Source organism: Ostrinia nubilalis, chromosome 22 (assembly GCF_963855985.1).
Source record: "Ostrinia nubilalis chromosome 22, ilOstNubi1.1, whole genome shotgun sequence".
Classification (NCBI taxonomy): Eukaryota; Metazoa; Arthropoda; class Insecta; order Lepidoptera; family Crambidae; genus Ostrinia; species Ostrinia nubilalis.
The window spans coordinates 5,231,917-5,246,657 of record NC_087109.1 but is presented as its reverse complement, the minus strand read 5'-3'; the positions used below and the strand labels follow the sequence as shown (position 1 = coordinate 5,246,657).

The window sequence follows — 14,741 nt, the reverse complement described above, 5'->3', positions numbered from 1 at the left end:
CCGGTCTGTGAGCACGTAGAATTTTGTCCAATGACCCCTAGCTACCCATCCTTATCGCTCGCGCGTAATTATATTGCTGTCGCGACTGTGCAACGGGCAGCCGCAGTGAGTGTGCAAGCGCGACAACAACATAATTACGCGCGAGCGATAAGGATGGGTAACTTGGGGAAATTGGACAAAATTCTACGTGCTCGCAGACCAGACTATAGTTGCCAATCCAATGATATTAGCATCTCTACCTAATCTGTGAATGTCAGTTAACTTTCCTCGGGACAAATTTGACCTTCACTGGTTGGGTTTTTATTGGCGGTCAAGCTGTAGATCCTGGCTACACAGGGGTTGGAGCGGTGGGAACGAGAGGTGGGAATAGTCCCGTAGTCCCGTATAGCTGTTAACTTTTTCTTCAATTTATTACGAGTATGTTGTACTCCGCCCAATAGAACATGGGCGGGAAAAGTAAGGTTACTGATTCAACAGACAAGATTATTAAATTGATTTACTTTTGTAGTTAATAGATAGGTAGATTCGCTATTATTGTTCACTGAACATATGAATTGAAAAGATGTAAGAGAAAAAATTTAAACAAAATAAAACAGTGTGCTTAATGTTATTTTGATTATTTTCTTCATATAAATTTTAACGGTCCTTCTGTCCTTTCGTTTTTCAATTATGTATTAATATAACTTGCGTGTTTTCATGGCTTTTTCATTTGAATGTACGTGGAATAAAATCACAGGAGTTTTCCTCAACTGACGACCTTAATTGTTTTTTTACCAAAACATTTGTAAACAAAAGAAAAATATATTTAAAATTCCAGCTAAAGTACTTAGTGAAATTAAAAGTATGATCATTAATTAATTAAAAAGTTAATTTGTTTCTTGCCATGCTAACAAAAATATAAAGTTTCAAAAAATTATACTAAATTTTATCAAGTGTTAGATGAATAACATTCAACTAGTAGTAAAGCTTATTTTCATTAAAAAATATTAAAGAAACTAGTAGGGGAAAATCAAAGTGTTTTGTGTCGTAGAAGATACTTATTGATATGACATTAAGACACAAGATAGTTTTATCACTGTCAGAGGAGATAGATCGTTCCATCTACGAAGACGCGCCCCACCATTCTTCCGCTAATGTTTGAGTGTTATCGGTACACGCTAAAATTATCCATGAGTGCACACGCACACTACAATAATGACGCTCGGATTGCTCGGATCAAGCTTCCCGCACCCTACACTTCCCTCGACCAAAAATTGGTGGGGCGCGTCTTCGTGGATGACACGATCTATAGAGAAGGTAAGTGTGTCAATAAAAACTATTTTTAAATCATGACTAGAAAAATAGGAAGGAGTTCTTAACATTAAATAGATTTACACCATATTTTCCATACATTTAAAGTTCATAATCCTTGCTGAGAAAGTTTATAATAAAACGAGTTACCAGGAGCTCAGAAGTTTATAGGACGTGTAGGTTCTCGCAGGACTTTGATTTGGAGATGTCATTGATGCAAATCTTTTGGAGCAGCTCCCTGGCGATGCTTAGAGAGATGTGGGTGCGGGAGCTGGCCAGCTTCGAAGGTTTTGCTTCTTGCTGCACAAGAAATAAGACTCAAATTACAATGGCAACGAATTAAAAAGTTCAGATTGCTATGCAAATTTGACGAGGACAGAAATATTGAATGGAAATGTGAGAAGGTACGTTTTTAACTTCAATTGGATTTCGTTCGACTTGGAATTTATGATATAATATCTATTTGACAAACGGAATTATTTTTATGGTAATCACTAAGGCTGATATACTGACGGGGCCTGCGGTAGCGGTATTAAAAAGTATTAACCAATCTTGATCTTTTTTTGTTTGCTTTGCCAGCGTTTTCCACTAACCACGCCAGTGTAAAAGCATCTAAGTATAACGTACTTATTTATAATAATATAGATAAATATAGCCATCAAATACTCGTTATTTTAAGAAAAACTTTAACTCAACTTCAACTTTTTTTAACAATTAAAAACAAAAGACAATCGATTTATTCTTTTAAAAGTTTGGTAGCCTAAGGCTGGGTTGCACCATCTTACTCTAACTTTGACAAACGTCAAAAACCTGTCAAACTCCATACAAAATACACCGGTTATCGTAATAGTTACGGTCAAAGTTAGGTGGTGCAACTCAGCCTAAGAAAATTTTGAGTTGACATATTTTTGTAGGCTACCAAAAAACAAAAGAGGATCGGCTCATTCTTTTTTCTGGAACCCGGCGAGTATCTTTTTCAGTTTGCACATGCTCGGCGACCTGACCTGTTTGCCCTGCTTCTTCGCTTGCTTCTTCTCCCGACTTTCCTTGAGGCGGATCTGCTTCAAGATGCCGACTAGCAGCTCGTCCACGTTGTGCTGGATGCCGGACGAGGTCTCGATGAACTTGCTGTCTTTTGTCGTGGCCAGCGCTTTGCCCTCTGTTGGACAAAATATAAAGATTAGATCGCTGGAAATATGCAGGTATATCTTGCATCACTAGAGTTTGTTCCCACGAACACATCCCGTTTTTGCAGGAACTGTTTTTTGTAGGATCCCGTTTAGTAGTAGACGTGTTTTAATATTAACAATATTAACGTCCACACGAATATCCCGTTAGCAGCGTCCCACAAAAAATGGATCCGTTTGAATTTGTAATTTGAATTTCAAACACGCATGTTCAAACGACAGTCCAGTTGTGAGACTGGACCACACAAATCTGGATTCCCGTGAAACAAAGCCCTTACGCTACATTTTTTCGTGCAACATAAACAGTCATATAACGTTATAAATAAAACCTCTTTGTATAAAAACACTGCTTTCTTTTACTGGCCACTTTTTATTTTTTAATTTGGAATTTAATTTAAATAAAAATAAAAAGTAAAAAAACTAAAACCCAACTACGTCAAAAAACGACGCTGAAAAAGCGTAGTCACACGTTACATATATACCTACCTACCGTAGCACTTTGACAACGTGTGACTACGCCTTTCCAAACATGAAAATTACTATGCAACTACATTAGCAACTTTGTTCAGTTCAGTATTCTGAAAATCTTGTTTTATACTTTTTCAGCGTCGTTTTTTGACGTAGTTGGGTTTTAGTTTTTTTACTTTTTATTTTTATTTGTACTATTTTGGTGTTAAAGTGTATTTGTGGCGCATAATATTAACAAAAGTTAAATTGATGAACTAATAAGTAGTAAGGAAGCTACGAACGAAAAGATGTGAATTATATGCAATCAGCCCATGAATACAGGTAAAGTCACAAGCAAATGCTAGTAATATATATATATTCAAAATGTAGAAGTAAAGCGCTTTCAAATGATACCAAACACGGCATATTTATCTTAACTTTATTTTTTTACTCTGTATGTTTTGTCCGCTAGAGGACGCCACATTAGATTTTGTGAAATCCCATATAGCCTATAACCAGCGGACAATTAAGACGCTTCTAATGATAGGTCAGTTGTCGAATTCTGATAAGTAGTTTAGAAGTTACGAGGGAACACATGAACATACATACATACATACATACATACATACATACATACATACATAGCCTGTCAAAGTCATAACCCTCCTTTTGCTTTGCCGTAGTCGGGTAAAAAGAGATCCCCGTTGCAAAATATGTTAGCAAAATGTTTTCAATAAACGTAGGTATATCTCTGCGTTAACTTCGCCCAGTTTGTATTGAAATAGTTTAGCTGTCATGGTTTTGCGGTAAAGGTGCGCTACCGACGTTGTTATTGCATCCTGGAAAATTAATATTGAAATACCTACCATATTTTAGTCGAGTTTGACTAATCCTGATTATTATGAGTTGAATATTCTGAGCTATATTTCCCTAAGGCTGGTTTTAGTGTCACGCGGACCGTCCGGTGCGGACCCGCTCCGCACGGCCAATCTGTATGAACTTCTAGGGAGCGTTTTAGAGTAATGCGGTCCGGAGGAACCGCTCCGCTCCCTAGCAGTTCATACAGATCGGCAGTACGGAGCGAATCGCACTGACAGTCCGCGTGACACTAAAACCAGCCTAAGCTAGCTGATTACGAGTAGTCCCATTTGACGTATAGCTTGGAATGAGTGAGTTGAAGAGTCCAATTCAAATCAGTACTGTGTAATGACTATGCTCAATTGCTCACATGCTATTGGCAAAATTCAACCATACATTATATCGCCATAAGGACGAAAAAGAGTTGAAAGAGTTCTTCAAGAACTACAACCAAGGCCATCTATAGATGGCCAGCACCAAACCATATGCCCGTATTCACAAACATTACTATGAGGTCTCACAGTGTGCGTGGACGCACAATCGGAGAGTTCTTTTCAACGCTGTGCGTTCGATTTGCTGCTTCACTTAAGCAAGCATCATTTGTGAATACGGGCGATAAAGCTATTACTTGTTGGAATAGCGTCAGTGACATGACAACCCTCAGCAGCTGATAAATTGGGTCGACTTACATCTATCTCAATGGAAGAGGATCGGAATTTGTTTTGACTCATTTATATGCGTATGCGTCATGTTCTGCCTATTATTTGGTAGAAAAAGTCTCACAGAACTCACCATTAGTAGTGAACTGCCTTTTTTTTTTTTTTTTTTTCGACTGGAAAGCCCTAGCCAGGTCAAGCGCCATCTATGGGTGTGTCAGCATTTAATCTTATCAAGATGATGCTCAGTCGCAGTGGCGTCTGTGACATGAAAACCCTCGGTAGCTACCGGTTTGTGTCAACTTATGTCTTTATCTAAAAGCATCACTTCTTCTCCCATATGGCTAACTTAATAAAACTTAGATAAATCGTAAACAAACTCACCATTGGTCGTGACCTGCCTAGCCCTGGCCAGGTCAGCCTTGTTCCCCACCAGCACGACAGTCCGGTCTGCCGTGAACGACTCGCGTGCCAAATACGAGAGTAGTTCGTTAGCGCGCACGAAGGAACTGCGCGCGACCACAGAGTAGACCACCACGCATGCGTGAGGCTCGTACGTTGAGAGGCAGTTCTCCACCTGTGGAAGATGATCAATGTTGTCAGATGTTCTGATGAATAGGCGATAGTAGTTAGGTACTACATCAGACTAATACATTTTTGTTGTCTAGTACCTATAGTACAAGCTTTTCTTAGATTGGGACTAGAGGCGCAGTGTAAAATGTCTAAGGATTATTATTTTATTAGTTGCAAAATCGCACCTAATACAACTGAGTTATTAAGATGCAAGGTTTTAGCTTGATGTAGAGTTGTCTGTCAGTTAACAATACTCAATTTAATTCGATCCCTATGTAAAACGGGACTATTCGTTCCCACCGCTGCAACTCCTGTGTAGCCAGGATCTGCAGCTTGAGTTAAGGAATTATTAATGAAATCAAGCGTCTGGAGGCAGTTAACGTGGGATTGGCCGTAGTGGAAAATCTTAGGGAGGCCTTAGTCCAGCATTAGACGTCTAGGTTAAAAATGCAAGGGAAAGTCCAAATTTGATTGGAGACATTAGTACCAACATTATAACTCAATGGGAGACATTGGTCTTTTATATTTAGCAAAGGATTGCAAAATTATTAATTAATTTGTAGACGATGACGTCACGACTAAGCACAATAAATAAACTTCTCTAGTGCCAGACAACCGCAGCTTAAGAATAAACAACGCAAACTTTGCTTAAGTGTATCGCTCCCCTACTAAGTCGCGGTCTCAGCTCTGAAACATGTCTACCTTATCGGTTATTGGGTGTACAATAAGTGCTACCTCTATTACTTCAAGCTTGTTATTCAGGCTTTAGATATAATAGTATTATGAATCAGAAGCGGGGTTGATTTTTTAAAAAGAACAATTTTAATCACAAAATCGACCGTTTATTCAAAGAAAACCTAAACACAATATATGAAACCCTAAACACAATATATGAAACCCTAAACACGATTATTGCCACTAGAATACGTCCGTCACGTCCAAATGCCTCCGCAAAAGTGAGCGCGCGCCGAGCCAGCGCTCTTCAGGTGCCCCTTCTCATGGTTCGATGTTACGTCACGGTGGCGTGATGCTAGGCCCCGCCTCCTGGTCCGTTTTCTCTAATACGGCCTCTCCTGACGGCGAGTCGTCCTCGACCGCCTGATCCTGGACAGATGACTCTTCGCAGTCTTGGGAAGTACCGGGATCGCTGTCATCTGTAAAACAACACCATTTTAACACCTTTTTTTTTTAACCAGGTGTCTAGATACCTAAACTTCATAACAATTATCAGCTTCAAGTCACAAATGTAAGCGTGCACTCATACATTCGTGACCAAAACATGAACATTGTCATCTAATAGGTAGAAGTAGATGTATGCAAAATGAAATTATAAAACAGCAATCGAGCAAAAAGAAACAGAAAAAAAAGAGATGGTATTCCCCATAGCAAAGCTATGCCAGCCAATCATAGGCTGCCAGCACACGTCATAGGTAGCTGCCATAAGGCAAGCGCACATGGCTGCTAAAATAATTACGAAGCACACGCCATAGGTAGCTGCCATAGGGCAAGCGCACGTGGCTACCAAAACACACAGCACACGCCATAGGTAGCTGCCATAGGGCAAGCGCACGTGGCTATCAAAACACAGCACACGCCATAGGTAGCTGCCATAGGGCAAGCGCACGTGGCTATCAAAACACAGCACACGCCATAGGTAGCTGCCATAGGGCAAGCGCACGTGGCTAAGCGACTCACCATCCGTGAAGAAAGCCGCACACGTATCCGGCGTCCATTCGCCGCGCCACAAAGTCATGTGTTCCGCAGCTGCCTGCGTCTTCTTGCCGTAGGATCCGGCTAGAAGCTCCAGCTCATAGCGATGGTGCGGAAGCTGCTAGATGACCTTGTAGGGACCCCTCATGCCGGAGTCCAATTTGCCGGAACTCTGCGAACTTTTCCCAACGAATACAAAATCGCCAAGGGCAAAGATACGCGGCTGCCTTCGCCCTTCGTTGACACGTCGGTCTTGATGAGCCTGATTTGCTTCTAAAAGCTCTGAAGCTCGTTGTCGCCTCAATGTCATCAAAGCTTCTCGGTTAGCATGGGAATTTTCTAGGGCTACATCCCTCACAAGAGCCCTCAAGATAGGTGTGGTGGCTTCGACACCAATGAGCAGTTGAAGAGGTGATGTCTGAGTTGTGGCTTGTTTGGTGATGTTTAGAGTTAACTGGACTTTCCACAGAGCATCAGACCAGTTACGACCCTTGCTATTTACCTCAACACGCAACATATTTAAGACGGAACGGCAATATCGCTCGGCTTGGCCGTTTTCTTGGTGCATTTCTGGCGTGATTAAATGTGTGGCACACCCCAGCCCAGAAACCCAATTTTGAAACCCAGAACTTTCAAACATCCTACCGCGGTCAGTTACGATTAAAGAAGGTGTACCAAATAATGAAATAGCGTTTGTGAATACGCGTTTTAATTCGTCAGTATCCTGCCTATATAAAGGGTACAACAAGCAAAATTTTGAAAAGGCATCTACCAAAACCAAGACGTACTTAAACCCATTTGATTCAGGTAGCGGACCCAATACGTCCATATGAACAGTTGAAAAGGGACTTTCAGGTTTGGTCCAAGATTCTATGGGCTGATGAGGAGCCCGGGGAACTTTTTTATGTGATAGACAAACCACGCAATGGCTTACGTACTTCTTAACGAATTGTCTTAGACCAGGGAACCAGAAATGACGGAGAATCAAGTTGACAGTTTTATCCATGCCGATATGTTCGTGATCGTCGTGAAAGACGCGTAGAAGACTTAGTCTATGCCCTTTTGGGATAAAACAAAGTAGACGCGACTCTTCGCCTGTAAGACTGTACTTGTAGTACAAAAGATTGTTTTTAACAACATATCGAGATGGATCCAACTGGCCGTCTCTTAACTTTTCCATCATTTCTTGTGTTTCGGAGTCAGCTGTTTGTGCAATCTGAGCCCAGTTATTAGGTCGACGAATGTGCGACACACTCACCGGGTTACGGCTTAGAAAGTCGGCATGCTGCATTAGAGCACCCTTCCGGTATTCAATGGTGAAACGGAAGTCTTGCAAGTAGACCCACCAACGAGCCACCCGCGGTACAAGATCTTTTTTTCGCTCAGTTAATTTCAGTGAGTTACAATCCGTCACTATCTTAAAGTCAATGCCAATAAGATAGTGGCGAAAATGTTGCAATGATTTTACAATGGCCAAAGTCTCGAGCTCATAGCTATGATATCGAGACTCTGCACCATGCGTTGCTCTACTGAAATAACCGACAACACGCTTCCGTTTACCGTCATGCTCCTGCAGCAATACCGCGCCATAACCGATGGCACTAGCGTCAGTGTGAAGTTCAATGGGCAATTTTGGGTCAAATATCGCGAGTACAGGTTCTTCCGTTAAGCAAGTAATGATTTTATCACGTGCTGCATCTTGTTCTTTGCCCCAGATAAACGGTTGTCCCTTTTTAGTAAGTTTTGCAATGCAAGCTGTCTTAACTGCGTAATTAGAAATATACCGCCTAAAATAACCGGCCAGACCCAAAAATTGCCGCACTTGCCTGACATTTTCTGGTTTTGGGGACTTTACTAAAGCTTCCACCTTCCTAGGGCTCGGCCGTACCTGCCCTTGACTAATAAGCCGGCCTAAATACTCAACTTCTGTCTTTAGGAATGTGCACTTTTTCAAGTTTATTGAAAAACCCGCATTTGTGAGGCAAACGAGCACTTGACGCAATAAGTCTAGTCCTTCTTCTATCGAATCTGATAGAATTAGGACATCATCAATATAATTGAGGACCTTCCCAGTCTCCGTCAAGTGTTTTAGAGTCTTAGATATGATCCTCTGGTAAACCACCGGTGCATTAGTCAAACCATAGGGCATTTTTAAATATTCAAAATGACCCTCTGGTGTGACGAAGGCTGTTTTTCTGACGGATTCATCATCTTTAAGAGGCACCTGATGGAAACCAGTGGCCATATCAAGACTGGTGAAGAATTTACTATTGCCCAATCTATCGATATGGTCATCTATCAACGGTAGAGGGAATCTGTCTTTTACGGTAACTGCATTTAAGGCGCGATAGTCTACGCACATCCTGTCAGACCCGTCCTTTTTTTTGACGAGTATGATAGGACTTGCGTATTCAGACTGCGATTCCCGAATAATTCCTTTACTCAACAGATCATTTATTATGTCACGAACTCTCAATTTTTCGTCAGCAGAAAGCTTATAGGGGCGATAATGTATGGGGACATCACTATTTAGCTTTATCTCCATGCTACCCGTATTAACAGTTGACGTAGCTGTTCCAGTAACAAAATATTCAGAAAACTCATTAATCAGCGAAATCAAACGATCTTTTTCTTCACCTAACAATGGCGTATTTACAACGTTGGTATCTATTTTACTTATGTGATGTACCCGAGGTACACTATCCACCCTTATTAACCGTTGTGCGTTATTAGTTCGTGTGTAGACCACCCCTTTACGATCTAAGACGTCTGTTCCTAATAGTATGGGTGCGCTGATACAATTTGACGGCACAACAAACAAATCCACCTCTACAGATATCTCGGGGAACTCCATAACTTTAGTCACATAGCAAGTGGATTCTATTTCTTGGCTACCTATTCCTCGCATTAAACGGTATGTAGGAACTTTATTACAGCTTAGATGTTTGAGAACCGCTTCAGAAATCAAGGAAATATTAGAGCCGCTATCAATCAATACGTCTACGGGTACCTTATCAATTACCGCCGTCATTGCATTGCTGCATCGGGGGTCGTTTGACAAAAATTTACATTGGTCGAATCTGGGCCCTTAGAATCCACTCGCTGTTTGGCAAAACATTTATCGATAGTATGCCCTGTCTTGTTACAGTAGGTACATGACAAGGGAGCTTTATTAGACGCTACAGGAGCCGCAACAAATTTTTTAGTTTCCGTTTTTTGCCTTTTAGAACAATGTGATTTCGCATGGCCGATATCACCGCAGTTATAACACTTAATGTTCGATTTTGCACTCTTATGTTTACGGGGATCAGATTGACCTACATTCAAATTCAACCCACGAACGTTATTGCGGGTATTTGGAAAATCATTTTTAGGCTTTGTATAAACGGAAAAGAATTCTACTAATTCGCTGTGTAACAATTTAGCATTCGACGCAGTGGCTTTTACCTGCGGGTCCGTAATACCGCGAATGATTATAGCCGTTTTCAGGTCATCGGATAACCCTTTTACGATATTCAGACGCAGCAGCGACTTACGAGCGTAATCGGCGTATGAAGCAAAACTATCTGAGTTCGTATTCATTACGTCGTACAAAATATTCGCGACGTCAATGTTTCGCGGACAGAGTGATCGGAACTCTAATTTAAAATTGGACCATGTACGGTCATGGGAAACCCAATCGTTGAGCCAGGTGCGCGCATCTCCTTTGAGGCAACCACCGATGCGCGACAGGCACTCGCGATCATCCCAACGATTAAGTTCACGTCCTCGATCTACCTCCGCGCACCAAACATCGAAGTCGTGAACGTTGGGGTCGAAATTCGAAATGTAATAGTGACTTGGTTTGGCTTGTATTATCGAATTTAATGCGCTCACAATCTTATTTGTCGTTTCGCAAACGGGCTCAACGGACGAAGTAGTTTTGTCTTTAGAAACCGGTAAAGGTGGGGTGTGGCATTCACGCGCTGGACGTGACGGTTCAGATATACATTCAGAGGTAGAAAGTCTATTCTCAATCGCATTCAATCTCAGAAGAATCGTATCAAGTGCCTGATTACGGGGGCTATCGCGGTCCTTACGCGAATCGTCGCAACGCCGCCTATGAGAGCTACGATGAGGGCGATCGCGATCTTTACGTGATCTACTACGATGTCTACGCGAGCCCTCCGCTCTTGAGTTAGATCGTGACGATCGACCTGACATTATAAAAATCAAAACGGGTACTTACAAGTTATGAAAAAATATTCAACACTGCACTGCTTTAAAATAATTGAACGAAACACTTAAAATTTCAAATCAACAAAAAAAATGAAGGTACTCACAAATAGTCGAAAACGAGCAAAAATACCGATAGCGAGCGAGGCTCCGTGCGAGTCCTATCCCACTTCTGATATTATGAATCAGAAGCGGGGTTGATTTTTTAAAAAGAACAATTTTAATCACAAAATCGACCGTTTATTCAAAGAAAACCTAAACACAATATATGAAACCCTAAACACAATATATGAAACCCTAAACACGATTATTGCCACTAGAATACGTCCGTCACGTCCAAATGCCTCCGCAAAAGTGAGCGCGCGCCGAGCCAGCGCTCTTCAGGTGCCCCTTCTCATGGTTCGATGTTACGTCACGGTGGCGTGATGCTAGGCCCCGCCTCCTGGTCCGTTTTCTCTAATAATAGGATATACAGGGTGTTCCATTAAACTATGAACCGTATTAAGAGTCCGTAGTACATAATGCATATTTTATGTATTGTTCATTATACTATAGTAAGTTCCAGATTCTCCCATAAGGCATCGTAATATAGGTTCCAAATTATCTCATAAGGTAACTAGGTACGATTTAATTTTTCTATGTGGCAGGCATCCTGGATATTATTCCCCTTAATAATTATGCTTTAGTTGAATGTTACGACTCAATATTATTAAGTTTAATTTCTTAATGTGTCCTTTAAGTTTTTTTTTTATGCATAACAAGGCAGGTATTTGACCACAATCGCACCTGATGTTAAGTGGGATGCAGTCTAGGATGCAACGCAAACAGCTACATAAGCTGCATTATATTGACTTGAACACGATACTTTTCCAAATAAAATAAAAAACCTACACTACCTCAAATAACAATATTTCCAGTTAAATGTCTACCAGACTTACGTCGGTCGGTACCACTTAATATGTACTCGTACTTTCTTCCATCGAACACATACTACAAGAAAAACCACTCTTGAAAATAAAATCCCAGTTTTTCTAACTGTACTGTAACAACAAACCTCACTCTACCCCCCGCGTGCCAAACAATTACAAATGAACTTAAACTTCATCGTGGTATAATACAATAACAAACGAACTCTTTACGATTAAACTTCACCGCGGTATCATGAAAGTGTGTTAATGAGAAAATATAATCTTCTCTTCATAATGCCCCAGGGAATAAAATATGAGAATAAAATTAAAGATAAATGTTAGTGCAAGAAACACGCAGTTTGTGAATGTTTTATAGATGTTCGTTCTTTCGTTTCAGCCAAATGACGTACACTGCTGGACAAAGGCCTTCCCCAAAGATTTCCGCAATGACCAGTTTAAAAGTATTAAAAGTATAACTATAGAGAAACCGTTAGTCACAGGATTTTTTTTTCTTGGGACTCATTTATCCACCTCTATGGTGTTATTTCTACAAAACGTCGACTTTAATAGTATGTAAAATAATAGTTATATCGTAAAATGCCACTTAACCTACCTCATTTTGTTGTCGTTGGCCTTTGATTGATGTGTTTTGAAACCTCTGACCATTTGTCAAGCTTTTCATAAGGTTGACCTTGGTCAATATTTGTAGACACAGTCAAACACATCAGACTTTACATTTTTGTTGCAAAACAGCCCGTATTACAACCAGATAAGACTTCACTGTGTTTAGATTGATGTGCTGTCGTCCGTTCTTATTTGACAGTTCTACGCGACATCAACATAAATGTAAGCACTATGGCATCTTATTATTGTGATAATAATATGATTATAAAAAAAATGTAGGTATAATAATAATAAAGTACTTAGACTAGACTAGACTAGATCCAGCATGTGCACCACTTTCACTTTTGTCTTGTCGATTATGTTGCGATTAAAACGGCCTCTGCGTGTTGGATCTGTATCCTCACGCAAGCCTTATAAAGGAGCCTTAAAAACTCTTCAAATTAAAGAAGATAATGCTCCGGCAGGAGAATAAATGATGATGAGACTTACCGACATCTCAGTGCTGGGGTGATCTATGAAGATTAACTCCTAACTCTTAAGATTAGAGAGGATCATGCTCCTGCAGTGCAGACTAAATGACCGAATGATGATGATGATGATGACACTAACCGACATCTCAGTGCTGGGGTGGTCTATGAAGACCAGCTCCGACTCTTCACCGTCTAGCAGCACCGACACCGACTTCTCTCCAAACTCGTCATCTGCAACAAAAGTCGTCTTAGCTGATAGTTATGAAGAAAAGAAGAAAAAGAAAAGGGACAAAATCATACAAATTATTTAAAAAAAATACTAAAAAAGGCAACTTGCTCAGCAAAATGCTTAAATTGCACGACCCTAGTCTTCAGTAGAATATACAAGAGCGAAGGGCACAATGATATGTGTAGGTACTATTATATGTGTGTGAATGGGTGTTGAACAAGGTATAAAAAATCTGTGCTCGTGCTCAAATACAAAACTAAATAACTTTTTGTATAGGACCAACACTGTAACCTTTAAAAGAAATCCATTATTATTATGTATCCTTCAAATATCGGTAAGTGCCTTTCGTAGTAGCAAAATTTTTAGTAAAGTAGGTTTTTAGTGCTCGTGCCACAAAACGGCCTTTAGAAATATTTAAATCTAAATAATTCTATTAGAATCTGCAGCATTTCGTGTGCAATTTTGTGTCTCGTGTGTGATTTTAAATTCAAATCTTTCAAAAATATATTTTCAGGAATCGATAAAGATGAACTTGACTTGGTGAACTATAGTAATTTACGTTTAACATACCTACTTACTTATATTACGGTTAATTAATTATTTTAGTTAACTATCAAAGTTACATAGTTGAATAGCAGACAGTTCATAAAGATCAGCTAGCATCTATTGTAAATGTCTTAAAAGATACTAAAAACTTTATCATTTAAAAGTAACATAACAATTATTAACTAACTCTATTAATAACCACTTAGCATTTTAGTTTTCTTTTACTTATACTTAGTTTAGATAACAAACTTATGGATGCGTGGTCTAATGAAACCCACTCCGCGCCCACACGTTTGCTTAAGCATATAAGACAGCGGTTCCCAACCTTATTTTAATAAGGGGATTAGCCCCACAAAAACAGGAGCCTCTGAAGTTTCGGTCTGAATGAAGTCGGTTAAAAACTTATAATTTCGTAACTAAGCTTTAAAGATAGTCATCAGTCTTTCACATCACCAACTTTAGGCACTGGCCCGTTTATTGTCCGTAAGCAGTGGTAGGGTTTATACTGGGACTTGTAAAAGTGCTTTTAAAAGCCTACTTGCAAAAAAAGGAGTTTTTATGAGTTTATTTTTTGTTTTTAATAAAAGCTACCATACACACATGCTTAGAGCTTGCGAAAAAATAATTATATTTGACTGAAATTACGAACCAATATTTTTTAAGAAGCAAAGTTTATCTGGTTTAAAGTATTTCTCTTTTTACAATATTTTTGCTTATATCCTATGGGTCTTACAGGTGGGATACTCATACAGTAAAGTTGAGAGCCACTGGCCCAAGTGATTGATGGAGGAACTTTGTGATAAATTAATTTGGCGTAAGTATATTGATAAATACATAACTGTGTCTAGCCTCTGCTGCGGTAATGTTAATTAGTTATGATTAGCAAATGGTGGAACTAATTGCATGGGTGTGATGAGCACGTAATTAAATTAGTATAATAATAGAGACAAATATCGTAAGATACACAGTAAACTAGGTAGGTATCTAGTAAAATACATTAAACTAGATAGGTAAGGTCTTTTTGTTGT

At 39.8% G+C, this 14,741-nt stretch overlaps 1 protein-coding gene across 1 annotated transcript in view; it reads right to left on the bottom strand.

Moving 5' to 3' along the window:
* Window positions 1-1,392: 1,392 nt before the first annotated feature.
* Window positions 1,393-14,741, bottom strand: part of LOC135082885 (uncharacterized) — a 49,139-nt gene continuing 35,790 nt past the window's right edge. The window contains exons 5-8 of the mRNA XM_063977647.1: window positions 13,078-13,169; window positions 4,823-5,015; window positions 2,316-2,449; window positions 1,393-1,590 (exon numbers count right to left, since the gene is read on the bottom strand). Coding sequence (XP_063833717.1) covers window positions 1,456-1,590; window positions 2,316-2,449; window positions 4,823-5,015; window positions 13,078-13,169 — 554 coding nt within the window. The 3' untranslated portion in view covers window positions 1,393-1,455. The remainder of the gene's footprint in view (window positions 1,591-2,315; window positions 2,450-4,822; window positions 5,016-13,077; window positions 13,170-14,741) is intronic.